The 15,441-nt window shown below is 42.6% G+C and overlaps 1 protein-coding gene across 3 annotated transcripts in view; it reads left to right on the forward strand.

Moving 5' to 3' along the window:
• The first annotated feature begins 324 nt into the window (after positions 1-324).
• The window catches only part of DCLK1 (doublecortin like kinase 1), a 243,734-nt gene continuing 228,617 nt past the window's right edge, over positions 325-15,441 (forward strand). The window contains exons 1-3 of one of the 3 annotated variants that reach the window (XM_032188937.1): positions 325-576; positions 3,540-3,928; positions 14,447-14,793. In XM_032188937.1, the coding sequence (XP_032044828.1) occupies positions 3,553-3,928; positions 14,447-14,793 (723 nt within the window). In that variant the 5' untranslated portion in view covers positions 325-576; positions 3,540-3,552. The remainder of the gene's footprint in view (positions 577-3,539; positions 3,929-14,446; positions 14,794-15,441) is intronic. The other 2 variants (XM_032188918.1, XM_032188910.1) reach the window with 2 other exon arrangements.

Below are 15,441 nucleotides of genomic sequence, written 5' to 3' on the forward strand. Positions count from 1 at the left end.
TCAGGGAACACCCTTGGGAAAAGCAAGTGACATTTTCGGTAAAAACACCTAAAGACGTCTTCGGACGCCGGGCCAGGGCTTCGCCAGCGGCAGGGCTGGCCGGGTGTGGTTGAGGGAGGCGACGGGCGAGCAGAAATGGGCTGAGGGCGGCCGCGGGCAGGGATGTGGCGGTCGCCCCGCAGCGCCCGGCGAGGGGAGCCGGGGGGAGAGGGGGAGACGGCGGCGCCGCCCTCTGGAGAGAGCGGCGGGGAGAGGCTGCTGCGGAGAGCCGCATGTCAATGAGGGCCGGGCTAATGCAAATCACCGCCAGCGGCAGCAGCCGAAGAAAGGCGAAGCAGCTGCAGCCCGGGCTCCCTCCCCAGCAGCGCTCTGCAGCCGGGGGAGGCGTAACAAAGGCGCCCGAGCCGCTTGCCGCGGCCGCTCCCGCGATCGCAGCCGGGTGGTCGCCGGCGGCGGGGGGGAAGGCGCCGCTCGTCAGCCGCCTCCCAGCTCGCTTCGCCGCCGCCTCTTTCTCCTTCCCTCCGCGCCCCGCCGGCAGGTCCGAGGGAGAAGCGCTCGCCGGGCTGCGGAGAGCAGGTGAGGGAGGGCCGGGGGGCTGCGGGCGCCCCCTCCGCCGTGCCCGGGGACCGGTGGGGCGCGGCCGTTGGCTGCCCGCCGCCCTGCACCTGTGTCCGCGGTGCCGCCCGCGGGGGCTTCCCGGTGCTACCCCCCGGCTGCAACCGGCTCCGAGGCGGTGGCTGAGGCCGGGCAGAGGCCCCTTGTGCCCGGGGAGTCCGGCAGGTGGGCCCCCGGCCGGGAGGGAGGGCTCCCGGGGCCGCTTTTGTGACCGGGGGGGGTGGTGGGTTCGTGAAGGGGCTGAGGCACCGGGTGCCGCCTCAGCGCTCTCCTCGGTGTATCTCGAGCACGTTTCCCGCACCCCAGCGCAATATCGCTTTATTCCGAGCCGCCTTCGCGTGCATCCGTATTTTATTTCTTAATTTTTTTTCGGTCTGGGTGATGGTTCCCGGGTCTCTCGCCGTGCCGCTTTATGTAAGGGCTCCCCCGCACCTGCATCGCCCAGCCAGGCACCGCGGGCTCCCGGGGTGTGCCCCGTGAGGTGCACCCACCGCCGCCCGTGTGTGTGTGTGTGTGCAGTGATGGTGGTATTTAGCCGCACGCTGGCAACGTGTGGTGAAATTATTTCGGATTTCTTTGTCTGCTGCTCTGACCTTGTGCTTCGCACGCGCTTGTCTGCAAAGAGCGAGGCGGCGTTGTGCAGGGAGCTCCATTTCTCTTTTGGAGGGCGTAATTGGGAATTACGGCCATTATCGATCGGAGTGTAAGCGTGCGGAAGAAAGGGCAGTGCCTCGTGCTTCTCTCTCCCCCAGAACCCCAAATTATTAGAGCCGAAGGTCTTTTTTAAAAGTGTATCTTCATAGAAACTTAGTTTTCCTTTTGTGTGTTTGAGATGGCTTGAGCAAAGGAAACAGCAGACCTCAGAAGAATCCATTTCTCCCGTCACAGGCATTGCTTCCGACATCCAGCTTTTGAATTGCGAGTTTTGGGAATAACAGGTTCATATTGGAATGACAAATGAAGCAAAATAAGTTTTATAAATAATTCTTTTTAAATAGTGTCACTGGTGGTATAGTCCTGAGCATAACTGTGGCCATTAAGCAGCATTTTGTATTTGACCCATGGAGGACTGTCGGTGAAATGCCACAGCGGATGCTCATGCCCTCTTAGCTCAACTGTGTGTGGGTACTGATGAGGGACAACAGATTATTTTTCTCTTATATTTATATACATAATGATATTTTATTGTGTATACATACATGCACATACACACACATCTTATATGATGCAATATGTGTGCATATACGTATATCCACACATACTAGGTCGCTCTTAAAGTATTTAGAAATATAAATCTTGCATATATACATAAGCACATGACCCTGTGCCTGCACAACAGAACAAGTTGTGAGCTGTACCTACACCAGGGTAAATAATTCCCAAGGCCCTGTGCTTGCAGTGGTTAGCCTTAGGTGCTTGGTCTAGTTAAGCACGTGAACAGCTCAGGGAAGTTGTTGAGCACATTCCCTACAGCTTTGCAGCATCAAAGTCCTGCTGTACAATCACTGTTTTCATACAAACTTGTGTACGTTAAAGAACGTATATAAGTCTTTCTGTGTTTGCTCCTATTGCTTTACACTGGGTCTGGATATATTTTTTTAAATGGACGTATAATTATGAGTGGTTTAAACAAAGCTTGTGCTTGCTGTTTTTTTTCCATTTTATTGGAAATCAATGAGAGAGACCACTTCTAAATTAGGTCTGTGTATCTGTGCTATAAATAAGCCTGCTGTGCTTTGCTGTTCTGCAGACAACTGCAGATCAAGGTGGCATTTAAATTAGAAGAAATGCATTTTGAACCTGATGATCTTTTGGTCGTTTTCTAATCTTCGCTTTTTTTAAGTATAGAAAAAATTATGTGCAATTTGTAGTATTTAGTCTTGCATTGGCCAACAGAAGGAGAGCAAGTATATGCCTCCATGATTTAATTTCTGAAAATGTGAATTTTCATTTATGTGAACTATATTGAACAGCTGGCTGAGATCATTTTGGTCAGAACTGAGAGGTCCTTGCCACTGTCAAGCATAGGAGATGTGAGTTGCTGGTTTGCTGATTGACATTGAATTTCTCACGCCTTCAGTGATAGTTTTATTGGCAAAAGAAGCTGTCACCATTAACCGCTTTGAATGCTAGCCCTAGGACATTAATGATACTTCTTTAAAATTTTATAAAGCACAGAAGTAGCTTGCTCATTGAATAATATGAGTTCTATGGCTTCTTCTTTCCTTCTTTTTTTCCACAACATTTGAGCATTTCTGTTTTTTCAGAATACCCAGAGTATATTAGAGTATAAGGATGGCTGAAATAGATGATTACAAAGCCAACACTGTAGGGAAAACTACATTGGATTTGACCCACCAAGTCACCTTGCTTGTAGTAATAGTCCAGATTCTCATCACCAGCCTGCAATCTATTGCTCTGAGGAGTTCTTACTTGTTGCCAATCAGTAAACAGTTACTACCTTCTGAAGTGACGCCTTTTGAGATCATAGGTGGAACAAACAGTTCAGTGGGGGCGAATGGTCTCGAATACCACCCGAATGTAAGATGAGGAGAAGTAGAAAGCTGACCCATTGGTTCTTTTTTTTTCTTTTTTTTCCCAGTAGCTCTACTTTGTCACCTCGGTTTCAGAGCTCGTACTGAATTTGAATAAACAGTTCTTAGTGTTTGTGTATTGTTGGCAGTGGGTTTTCTGAGTGGTGTATCTATGACATATAGAAGCCTAGCTAATAAAATAGATTTTATGGCACGGCAGCAGGGTTGTAAAATGAACACATGAACGTAGTGAGGTTTCACCCAAGTGTTTTTCTCAACCTAGAAAGCAGTCTTCCGTGTATGACTTGTATATTCCTTGATATCTTAAAGTGAGCTCCCATAAAACGAATAAGTTGTTAAACTCCTTCTCTTCTCTTGTGCATCCCTTAGATTGAACTTCAAGATGTCCTTTGGGAGAGATATGGAGCTGGAGCATTTTGATGAGCGTGATAAAGCGCAGCGGTATGGCAGAGGGTCCCGGGTGAATGGTTTGCCCAGCCCTACCCACAGTGCCCACTGCAGCTTTTACCGAACCCGCACTCTACAGACCCTGAGTTCTGAGAAAAAAGCCAAGAAAGTTCGCTTCTATCGTAATGGAGACCGGTATTTCAAAGGGATTGTATATGCTATCTCCCCTGACCGGTTTAGATCTTTTGAAGCTCTGCTGGCTGATCTGACCCGAACTCTGTCTGACAATGTGAATCTGCCCCAGGGAGTGAGAACAATCTACACGATTGATGGCTCCAAGAAGATTTCCTCCTTGGACCAGCTAGTAGAAGGTAAGCAGTAACATTGGGAAGTGTAGAGTTATGTTTGGGTCAGGGTTTGTTTGGCTAACGCCTTAAATCTCTGCAAATAAGCAACGTTACTGTTCTTACTGATAGGAAAAGGATCTTTAATGACCTAGAATTGTGAACATCATAATTTGGGCCTTGAAGTATTATTGCCTTGCTACTTATTTCCCTCTTGTTGAAAGTAGTCTAACCTTTCTCTATCAACCTCGTGTTGGTAGACCTAGATCTTGAAGACCTCACCTGCTGCTCCTTCTGAACTTGCATATTTAAAAATCGCAATGAGAGTTTAGTCAGTTAAACCTGACAAGGTCCAAGGTTTTCTAGGTGTCATCAGCAGATGTCTTCATCTCTATAGGAAAGTCAATTGTGATTTTTATTTTTTTAATTGTTATTTCTTTTAAGTCTCTCACTACCAAGTGAAGAACTCCAACTCTTCCTACAAATGATATGCGTAAAGTACCCTTCACTCAGAGTGGAATAGATGTAGGCAGCCATTTAAATAGCAATGTTGTAGCTGTGGTTCAGCTGGGGGAGATGGTTTGAATAGAATTAAACACTACAGGAGAGAAAAGTTCTGCTCGTCTTCTTCTAGTCCCTTGGTGTCCTTAGGTTGCTTTTTAATCAAGTTTGTGTTCCTGCACTATAAAGCACTATCAGTTACTCCAACATAAAGTGCTTCTGCCTGGCAGTGGATGTCTTTTTATGTGTGTAGACAATAGCTCTTAGTATAAAACATGAAAATGTATTAGGTCTGAAAGCATTAACCAGTACGAAGGGATAAGTAACATGTTTCTTGTCTAAAGTTTAAGGGCAGATCCTTGGATGTGATCAAAGAAAATAAAAGCTGAACAATAATGTTTTTGTTGTTGCTTTCATCCTGCCCTTGGTCTCAATGTGCCTTGGTCAAACCTGTAAACTAAAACCTATGGACCTATAGCTGCTGGGGAGCCAATTTAGAGTTTCAACAGAGTTTGCAATTTCCTCCTGATCTTCATTTTTAGCATGGGATGAGAGAACTTACAGTGCCAGGGTGCAATGAGATGATCAGAAGAATGCTAATTTGGGGAGAGAAGAAGAAAAGGGTAATGCTGAAAAAGGTTCCTGAAAGAGGAGCACATCTCTGCATAGCAGGTGTGCAGCCACCATTGAGTCGTCTCCTTCTGGTATCATAACAGAGGAAAGCTTTTTAAAGAGAAGTTTTGAGAAGAGGGTATTCTTGATAATCTGCCGTTCCTACGAGGCAGAATAGGGAACAACACAAAGATGCTCAGAGAAATTGGAGTGATGGGATTGCCTGTGTTAAGTAAGAGTTCCTGGGTTTAGGACCATATAGTTCTAGCAAAATGGAAAGGCAACTGGTCCCAAGATTAATGTCATGAATTCTAGGGCAGAGTTAGAACTGCATTTGTGAGGGTGATATTTAATTGGTGGAGAAAATTGATTACTGGGAGGAAAGACCAATATTAATCAACATCTGTTTAAAAGCAGTGTTTGTGTATTTTCTTCTCAGTAGCGGTATAAATAATTGTGCTTATTTGATTGGTATGCTCGTCAAGAAGCAAGTGGCATTGATATTAATGTTGATTTGCATAGCCTTCACTGCCTGTCACAACCAGCTGTTTAAAAAAAACACCAACTGAATACAGAAATAAATTCAGCAACCTGTAAGATTGACTGACTTATAACTGGTGTTATTCTTCTCTATTTGTGCCAAAATAAATCACAGTGAATGACAGTACCAGGTCATAGGTTTTATTTTAAAGAAGGGCTTGGGAATTTTCTTAAGTTCTGTGGGACTTCAGTCCTTACTTTTACGATGAACACATCTCATACTGTGTGTAGATTTCAAGTTGGACAATCTTATTTTCTTGTGCCATTGACACTGTGGGATTTACAGAAGTCAAATTTTGTGTCTAAGAAATGAGCTACATCCTTGTTCCACCTGAAAGTGCGCTTCTGTCTATTTGTATAAAACTAAGGTGGGGTGTTTTGTTCTGATCCCCTTATAGAGCTTCATTGTAGAATACCAGTCCACGTATTATTAGCTCACTGATGGTTTTATGTAAGCCCGTTTCACTCTTTACTGTACAAATTTATTAGTGTTTGGCTAGTCTGGTATAGCATCAATTAACTTGAAGCTGTACTTTGTGTTTAAATAGCTGGAAAATTGCTTTTTTTTTTTTTTTTTTTTTCTAAATAACATTTGTCCTCAAATCTGAAGTCTTGCTTTCTTCATGGTGAGACTATTCCTTTATTGTATGAATTAATCTCATGAGACTCTTAAAAATTTAGATCCCAGACTTTATTTATGTGTTTTGATGGGTTCTGAGTTGGTGATGGCATTGTAAGGTAAACATGTGAGGCCTTGATTTGGAGATTGGCATTTATGCCAGTGAGGAAGTTATTCAGCTCTTACCTTCCCATATGGGTAAATGAACAAAGACAAGCAGCTGGTTCCTGGGGAATACAAAACAGCAGCTACTGCCTTTCATCCCCAAGCAAAATCCATAGAACAGTGTGAAAGGTGGTCCTAAAGGAGCTGTTTTGCTTCAGTGATATTTCGTTCTCCCCTGCATATGGTTCAGAGTTGGCATGGTGTGTGCTAGTGCTGTAGGATATTTTGAGGTGCGTGGACATATCCTGCTTCTACTTGAAACTAACGACTGCCTGAAGTGTGTAGCTACTGCTATAAAAAGTTTCACAGACTCAGCAACTTCTCTGCTTTTACCTTAGATGAAGTAAGGAATGTAATGGATTCAGGTCATCTTTTTGTCAGACCTGATGTTCAGAACCCTCTTACCTTGAAATAATGGTTTCCAAATGTGAAGTGATTTTATTCTCTGAGTATGATATCTAATCTGGCATGTACAAACAGTAAAGGTGAAGCTGCTTTTACAGCTAAATCATCTAGCTGTAAACAAAGTCTTGAAAGGACCAAATTCCTTTGGCTTTTCCAAAAGGGTAGCATCTTTAAACCTGTTGATGGAGATAGACTGGTTCTTACCCCAAGAATTACTATTGAACAGTGCATTAAGACCAGTAATGGGTTGGAATGAGCAGGATAAACTTGAAACAAAGGGTTTTATTTACAGTTTTTACTCCTGGGGTCCTACTGCGTGGAACAAAGACCGCAGAACCAATCTATAGCCAGTACTGCATCCCTTTCTCATTAATTTTTATTATAATATTACCTCAGAGCCTTGGGTACGAACCAGAATCAATTGTTTTAAGTTTCCACAATACCTACCACAAAAGATGAAGCCGGCAGCAGAGAACTGGCAGTCAAAGACAAACCAAAAAACCCCAAACCACAAGATGGGTGAGAGAGTACTAGGAAACTGCATTGTCACGTGCCAGTATTGGGTGTGCTGCCAAACTATTGTAAAGATTTGTATGCGTACGTGCACATTGTGTAGGCATAATCATAAAAATAATACTAAGGAATAGTTGGAAAAAAAAATTCATGCCTCTAGGAGGATTATCTGGCAGCAGTAATCCTAATCGAAGGAGCAGCTCAAAAAGCACAAATATACCAGGTTGAAAATCTGGTAAAAAATTGTTTGGAGGTAGGAATCTCCCAGGAGCGACAGAGGAGGTGATGGACCCCACGAGGGTTGAGAAGGCTCTTGTGAGGGGAGGCCGGTGGTTAGCATTTGCAGCAGGGAAGCTGCCTTCCAGTGGAAGATCTTAGAAAGCAGTCTCCTTGCTTGAAGTGGTGGGCTGTGAAAGATTTCCTGATGCTTTGTATTTGTCTTGCTATTTCCACTGTCGCCTCGTTTCTCACATCTCTGCTTTCTGCTCTTGCATCTGTTCCTGCTGCTGCCTCCTTGACTCTGCTGCCTGCTCCAGCAGTGCTGGTGAGAAGCCCAGCCTGGTCTGCCTGCAGGAATCACTCTCTGATGCACTCTAGAGCTCTTGCTGTTTCCTCTAGGTCTTGCCTACCTCAGTGCTTGGGAATTAGTGGGCTGGAAAGGTTCATGTGCAATATGCAGTGGAAATAATAATAGTAAAGTGTCTGTTTAAATGTTTGCAGATCTGAATCTATGTGGACGTTTGTTTATAGGATTGAATTTATACTGGATATTTACCATGGACTTGATCCAGGGCTATCAAAGTTACTGAAACTTGGACTGGATCCTACGGCAGAGATGTCTGCAATCCTTATATTGTTTAATAAACAAACAGCTGAATAATCCTGTTGCATAAAATGGTAGAGGGTTGTTTTGGCACTATTTGATTATTTTATTTGATGAATTTGAGAAGATTCATCCATTAGCCAGAATAGCCAGTCATTTCACATTATGTCTTCCTAAACAAATTCTTGGAAGGCCCTTTTTAAAAACAACAGCAACAACAAAATCTAGGTGCTTTCCAGTAAAAGCATGTACCAGACCTATCCAGGACCTGTCTTGCTTTCCTCAAGACTGAGGAAATCTGGAAGGAGGGAGCAGAATTGTAAAGAAGTATATCTAGTTTTTCCTCTGGATTGGAAAGAAGAAAGAAGAATTTTTAGTCTGAGCTGAGCAGAAAAAAATAACGATGTGCCAAAAAAGTCCTTGAGAAAATCGGAGGAGACCTGGTTTCAAGTTCATGGTGCATCTGATTGCTAGGTGAGCATGGCCAGGTCAGATGTATTTCCGATAGGTGCACCATCTCACTAGCAGGATTGCATTTTTTCAGACAGTGCAAAAAGACAAGGCAGCAGTAATGTAGTTTAAGTAGGTTATTGCTCTATTAACTAACACGTTTGGGAACTGTCTGGTAGTAACTTATTTGGTTCAGGTCATCTACCTTTGCAGTCTGCTCTGCATGGTGGAGGGTAGTCAGAATTCCTCGTCATCTCCCAGGAGAGATTCTTCCTCTGTCTTTTGCTTGTATGAAGACAAGCAAAAAAAAAAAAAAAAAAAAAAAAAGGTGGAGGTGAAGAAGAGCAGGTGTGCACTGAGTGCTGGGGGTGCCAGTCCCCTTCCCCATTGTCTTGTTCTGTCCATTGTCACATCTACAGGGGAAACGGACTGCAGGGAACGACTGAGCACCCTCACTGGGATGTCTCACCTCCCAAGTGTGCCATTACTGCAGTTTTCCCACCTTTGCAGTTTGTAGATGGATTTTCTTTTCCTAGCGTGTACTCTTCTATGAGGAACCAAGGCTGTTTCCAATAAATTGGAAGTTGTGCTGCCTCACAAATGGTGATTGTTCCTTCTCTGCTTCCATGATTCAAGCAGGTTCTCTATTCCTTCTCCAGGGTTTTCTACATAAGACCAACTGGCTTCTGTATGAAGCCATTTTGAAGCCGTTTTAGTCCAGATTGCCTTTAGTGTAGAAAAGCAGTGTAAGGAAAATAAGTTGTGTTTTTTTTTTTTGTTTTTTTTTTGTTTTTTTTAATTAGGAGATGCTGGCTTGGTCATTCTGGTAAAGAGAAAATTAGCAAGCTGGGAGAAACAAACTAACTGCTAATGCCCATATGCCAAAGAGGGAATCAAACACTTGCATCAGTTCTTAGAGTTAGCAGCCACCCTGTATACAGATATGTGTATTTTTTAATTTAATACGTGAAGCATATTGCAAAGTTCTGTCGTGACCTGTAAGACCTATCCTTCAGCATTCAATGTCTGTAGTGGTTCATCTCTATTGAATTTTGACAGATGTATAACTACAGGTAATAAGCAATTTGTTCATTTGTTTTTAAACATAAATCGTGTTTTGGGATCTGTCCTACATGACTAGCTTTTTATTAGTCTCTTAATACTAAGATTTATTTTAAGATTTATTCTTGTTCCGCATGGGATTTCTGGAGTGTTGAGCACTCACACAATTTACGTTGTGAGATTACAGCTTCAAAACCAGGAAACGAGTGCTGTGTGTCATTTTAAAGGGTTAAAGCATGGTACATTTCATTCACAGTGTTGCTGAGAATGTGAGGAGGCAGGGGGCTGTCAGGAAAGGATTGGTTTTGAATGTGCAGTAATGACTCTTTCCTAGATGTCAGATGTCCCCAAACAGCTGGATGCCCCCCCTTTCTGCTCTTAATGCTTATGGATACTGTCATCAAGAGTCAAAATTTCATTAGGGACTGATGACTGCACTGGGAAATGCTGACTCCTTTCTCTTGGGGAAGTGCTGTCTAATGGATATTTTAAGTAGGCAGTCTCCTAAAATTTTGTTTAATCCAGGATCTCCTTCTTCAACATAGGTCTTGGAACACTTGATTTGTAACAGAAGATTATTCGCTGTATAGATCACCTTCTTCCAGCTGTCAATTAGTCAAAACTGATGTTTGTGGGCTGTATTTTCATAGAATAGACTCATTAAGGTTGGACAAGACCTCCAAGATCATCTGGTCCAACCATCTCCCTGCCACCAATGTCACCCACTGAGCCATGTCCCCAAGCACCACGTCCAGCCTCTCCTTGAACACCCCCAGGGACGGTGACTCCACCACCTCCCTGGGCAACCCGTCCCAGTGCCTGACTGCTCTTTCTGAGCAGAAATGTCTCCTCATCGCCAACCTGAACCTCCCCTGGCACAACTTGAGGCCATTCCCTCTGGTCCTGTCACTGGTTACCTGTGAGCAGAGGCCGACCCCCAGCTCCCCACACCTTCCTTTCAGGCAGTTGCAGAGAGCAATGAGGTCTCCCCTGAGCCTCCTCTGCTCCAGACCAAACACCCCCAGCTCCCTCAGCCGCTCCTCACAGGACTTGTGCTCCAGGCCCCCCACCAGCTTTGTAGCCCTTCCCTGGACACGCTTCAGGGCCTTGTGCTTAGGCCTGACCTGGACCAAGAGTTGGTGGTGCTCGAGTCCCATTACCCCTTGGAAATGTGTTTCTCAGTCTGGAGCTGTCAGCAAATTACAGTTTCTGTCTCCCTTCTGGTACAAATCGCCATGCTGAGGCTGTTGTCTGCAAGACAACGATAGCGAAAGGTTACCAAAAATAAAACATGAAAAATTGCTTCATCACTTGATAGTTTTAGTCTTGCCCTAACTGCAGTGAGCCTGCTTTCTTCCAGACTCTGATTCACGCTGTTGAAACACAGACCTCCTTGCCTCGTCATTACAGCAGCTGGGAGGGACTTGTGAGGAAGTGGTAGCAAAGGCAGAAGGTGGTGAATTTATTGGATTAGTAAGGCATGTCCATTGTGAAACTCTTTTTGCAGTCATCTCTTCTTAAGGTAACTATGAACCAGAAGAGATGAAAGCCAAGATGAAGGCTTTTTGTCCTGTATGTTGGCATTTCCTCTGTGTGTTGTCCTGTATGTTGGCATGAATGGTAAAGGATTAAACTAAGCAATTAAATTTCTGACTGCTGTCAACATGGGTCCCAAGTTCAGGAAATTTATGCTTACACTTAAGTCAGGAGTACTCAGAAATTGCTGAATATCAGCATAAAATGATACTAACATGTTTTTAAGATGAGGTACAAGATGCTTTCTAGGACGAGGTTCTGATCTGTTTGGCTTGTGTGCTTCCAGGGCTGACCCTTGAATGGAATAAAGGGTCACCTATGAATGACAACTGCAGTTGCAGACCAAATTTCCTAAAGTTTTTTGTACTTCAGGCAAAGTGTTGGAGGAATAAATGATCTTAAGTTGATAATATGATGGTAGAGGCGTCTTTATTTCTGTTTTCTTATATGATAGCTCTTATCATAGATAGTTAATCTTGCAAGGCTTTGGATATTCTGTCTCTGAGACATTCTGTATATAAAGGTAAGCCTCTTCAAGGGAAAAAAAAAAGAGTATCCTGGTGCACATATTTTATTGGTGTAATATTGTACTGTTGGAAACGAAGGGGAAAGAGTCTGATGTTAAAACACTCCTACAGCTTCAGTGAGTATTTTATGGTCATTTACACAAAACTAATTTTGTAGCTAGGAGATGATGTGCTGTTACACACTGCAAGGAAGCCAGCTGACCTTTAAATATAGCTGGTATTAAAAACCACGTGGAATGCTGTCCTTTCAAGAAAAGGAACCAAACTTGTTCTTTATAAATGTAACATAAAACTTCTGGTTATGCTGTATATGGCAGTTTGTTTATTCACCCACCCCGTGAGTAGTGAGCTTTAATATGAAGCTTTTTTTTTTTTTTTTTTAATGAAATAATCCTTATTTTATGCCAGTAAGCCAAACGCTTTCTGACTCTGAAATTGTTTTCTATTTTTTTTTCTCACAAAGAGGTTGCTGGTGATTTTTAAATCTGACTACAAACTCAAGTGGAGGCAAGAATAAATTTTGTTTAAATATTTCTAGAGGGAGCTAAAATTGCACAGATACTTCACAGAAGTAAAAAATTTTGTATTTTATACAACAGTTACTATGGTATTGAGGGTGGTCCTATTCATAGCAGGATCTTTTTACTTTTTTCCTTTCTATAAAACCTTATTAATGTTTTATTAAAATTAACAAATTTTAAAGATAACATGTTGTGGGTGCGTTCTGACCTTGCTGTAATTGAGTAGGTAGTGCAACAAATACTGGATCAGGGCTTAGATAAGAGAACATACCTTGTTTGTTCACTCCTGGGTCATTCCTGCTGCCAAGCCTTTTTCTGTTGTTACCATATATATAGTGAGTGCCCCCTCTCTCTCTCAGTAAGGGTTTACCTTTCTGTCTCTTAAGATTGGTGTAAGCATTCAGTCTTAGATTCCTTTCTTACCACTTAAGAAGTCGCTGCAAAGTGCAGATGAACTTGAAATTCCAGTGACTATCAGACATTGGAATGTGTTACTTCATCTCCCGTTCTGCATTTTGTGTTCAGCTTCAAAAGTATGTTAAAAGAAAAACCAAACAAAAATCTTGTGTTGTCACTGCATTTATCTTTTCTGCTCAGTGGTCCATCTTCACGTGTGGCTCTAAATTCTTTGGTACACTCCTGGTGTCCTTCTGCTGGCTTTCTAGTCTTTACAACATCTGTTCTCAAGATCATTTGTTGATCTTTACAACATCCTCCTGTCTTTATTATCTCCCCTGTGGAGCATCATACCAGCTCTGCTAGTACAAGACCTGAACCTCTCTTGCATCCTGGGACCTTGTGCCCTGGTGGGTTCCCCTTCATCTCCCCCTCCAGTTCTAGCTGTGGGAACTTTGTGCATCTGCCAGCATTCCTCGTGTTCTTGTGTGCTGTATTGTCTGTGGGGTTGAATGGCCCTGAAATCTTAGTGTGTCTAGAGAAAAAAAAAAACTTTTTCTTTATAATGATTAAAACACAAATTCTCATTTCTTATGGTAGGGATCACTAGGAAAGTCTGTTTTCTAGTGTTCAGGGGATTTGGTTCTTGTGTGCTCTTTCACCTAGGAGGTACGTTACTGCATTTTGTTCTGTTTTTATCTTAATACCTTGGGGTAAACTGCTAATATAAAGGTCCCTACTGAACTATTGAACCCTGAAGACTTGAAACATCTCAAATGTTTTTGTGGTGTTAGTCAGATAGGATTTTACATTATTTGTAATCCAGTTTAACTGCACTCTGCCAGAAGGTGTGGTCCTGCTGGATCTCATGTGGTGTTTTTTTCCATCTTTTTTTCTTTTCTTGCAGCCAGAGGGAGAGCTGGATCAGCTTGCTAAAGCGTTAGTGTTGTCTTCATGTTCCATCAGATGAACAAGCTGGTCCAACTTACCCCCTGCAACTGGCAGTGTGGTCACTCAGCCAAGCACAAGGGAGAGCTTGGGAGCACACAAGCGGGTGCCTTTGTCACACCAGCCTGCAGCTGAAATGGATTAAGGAATAGGGATACGCTGGCTGGGGAGCTCTAACCTAGCCAGAAAATGTGGGTGTGGTAATTCTGGAAATAGTTCATTGTAGATAATGTTCCAATAGAAATCTGAACTATAATCAACTTTTTTTTCATTAAACTGTCATTTTCTTTAAACTATGGTCCCAACTATGGTGGGAGGAGAGCTCTATAATTACTGTTCTTTGCCTTCATTTTCCCTCCATATAATACACTGAGTCAATAGAATAATAGGTACAGGCAAGAAACCTCACTATATCCTGGTTTTACGTTACTTAAAGCTTTAAATAATCAAATGTTAACAAATTTCCTGTGACATTTTCACCCACCTTTTATTGAAGGTAATTTGTAACCTATAGTTTTTGATAACAGTTCATACTATTTCCTCTGAAGTGTTTGGGGCCTGCTCTTTTGTGAAGAACGGGCCGCTTAAGCGTGAAGGCTGGTGGACTACCGTGATAATGCCCTGGGTCTGGACAACTGATTAATGTGAACACTGCTTACTGACAGTAGCAGTCCCCACTTGTGATGGTGCTTTCTGAAAAGAAAACTGTTGCTTTCAAGCAATTCATCACAGCATTGCCTTTGCTTGATGCTTAGCTGATGAGTGATCTTTAAAAGATATAAAAGAAGGGAAGATATCAACGTGTTATGTACTATAGATCAAGAGTAGTAAGAATAATGATTGAGAATGATTTGAATTTTCTTTTTTCCTTTTTTTTTTTTCTCCCCTCCAATCTGACTTGCTGCTCTCGCACTTCTGTTTCTGCAGGGGAAAGCTATGTATGTGGTTCAATAGAACCCTTCAAGAAACTGGAGTACACGAAGAATGTAAACCCAAACTGGTCAGTGAATGTTAAGACAACCTCTACTTCTCGCTCAGTGCCGTCTCTTGCCACTGCTAAAGGAGGTACTCCAGATGCAAAAGAAAATAAGGATTTCATTAGGCCTAAACTAGTCACTATCATCAGGAGTGGAGTGAAACCACGGAAGGCAGTCCGGATTCTGCTTAACAAGAAGACAGCACATTCATTTGAACAGGTTCTTACTGATATAACCGATGCCATCAAGCTGGATTCAGGGGTGGTCAAACGCTTGTACACACTAGATGGAAAACAGGTAAGAATTTTTATTATAATCATTCTCAGCATAAAGAAAAGGTAGTTTTCCCAGAGGAAAATAATAGTACGTAAGTAGAAAATCACTTTTCCCCAGAACATAGAACCAAGTCTTCCAGTGTTCATTGTGTAAGATTTCTGATCAGTTCAAGAACATACCATGAAATACTACTTTGCCTCATTGATCCTATTTGTAATAAATAATAGCTCTAAATCTGTCAGTAAAGAATATGATGGAGTTTTGGCTATGTGTGCCAGAAACCTAGAATGAAGAATGTTGTCTCAAAGAAGCTTGTTCTCTTAACTCGTTCCAGCTCTTTCTTGCAGCAGTTTTGCTTCATTATGCTTGCCTTTCCATAAACTGTAAAAACAAACCATGAGGACACACACTCCACCATGCTAAATGCAGGCCTGCTGCAATCCACAATGGCCAAATTGAGTCTTACTGCAGCTAGGATGGACCAGGAGAAAGGTGAAAAACTTAAAAAAAATGAACTTTTTTCTCTTTCACAGGAAAACAGGTTGGGTTAACTGCATTGCTCATATTTATTGAGGAGTCTCTTGTAGGTTATTTTTTCTATGAAATACCTTTAAGCAGTGTCTCTTTTTGCTAACTGATTAATTGGTCATCACTGATTAAATTTGTATC

The sequence above is a fragment of the Aythya fuligula genome, chromosome 1 (assembly GCF_009819795.1).
Source record: "Aythya fuligula isolate bAytFul2 chromosome 1, bAytFul2.pri, whole genome shotgun sequence".
Lineage (NCBI taxonomy): Eukaryota > Metazoa > Chordata > Aves > Anseriformes > Anatidae > Aythya > Aythya fuligula.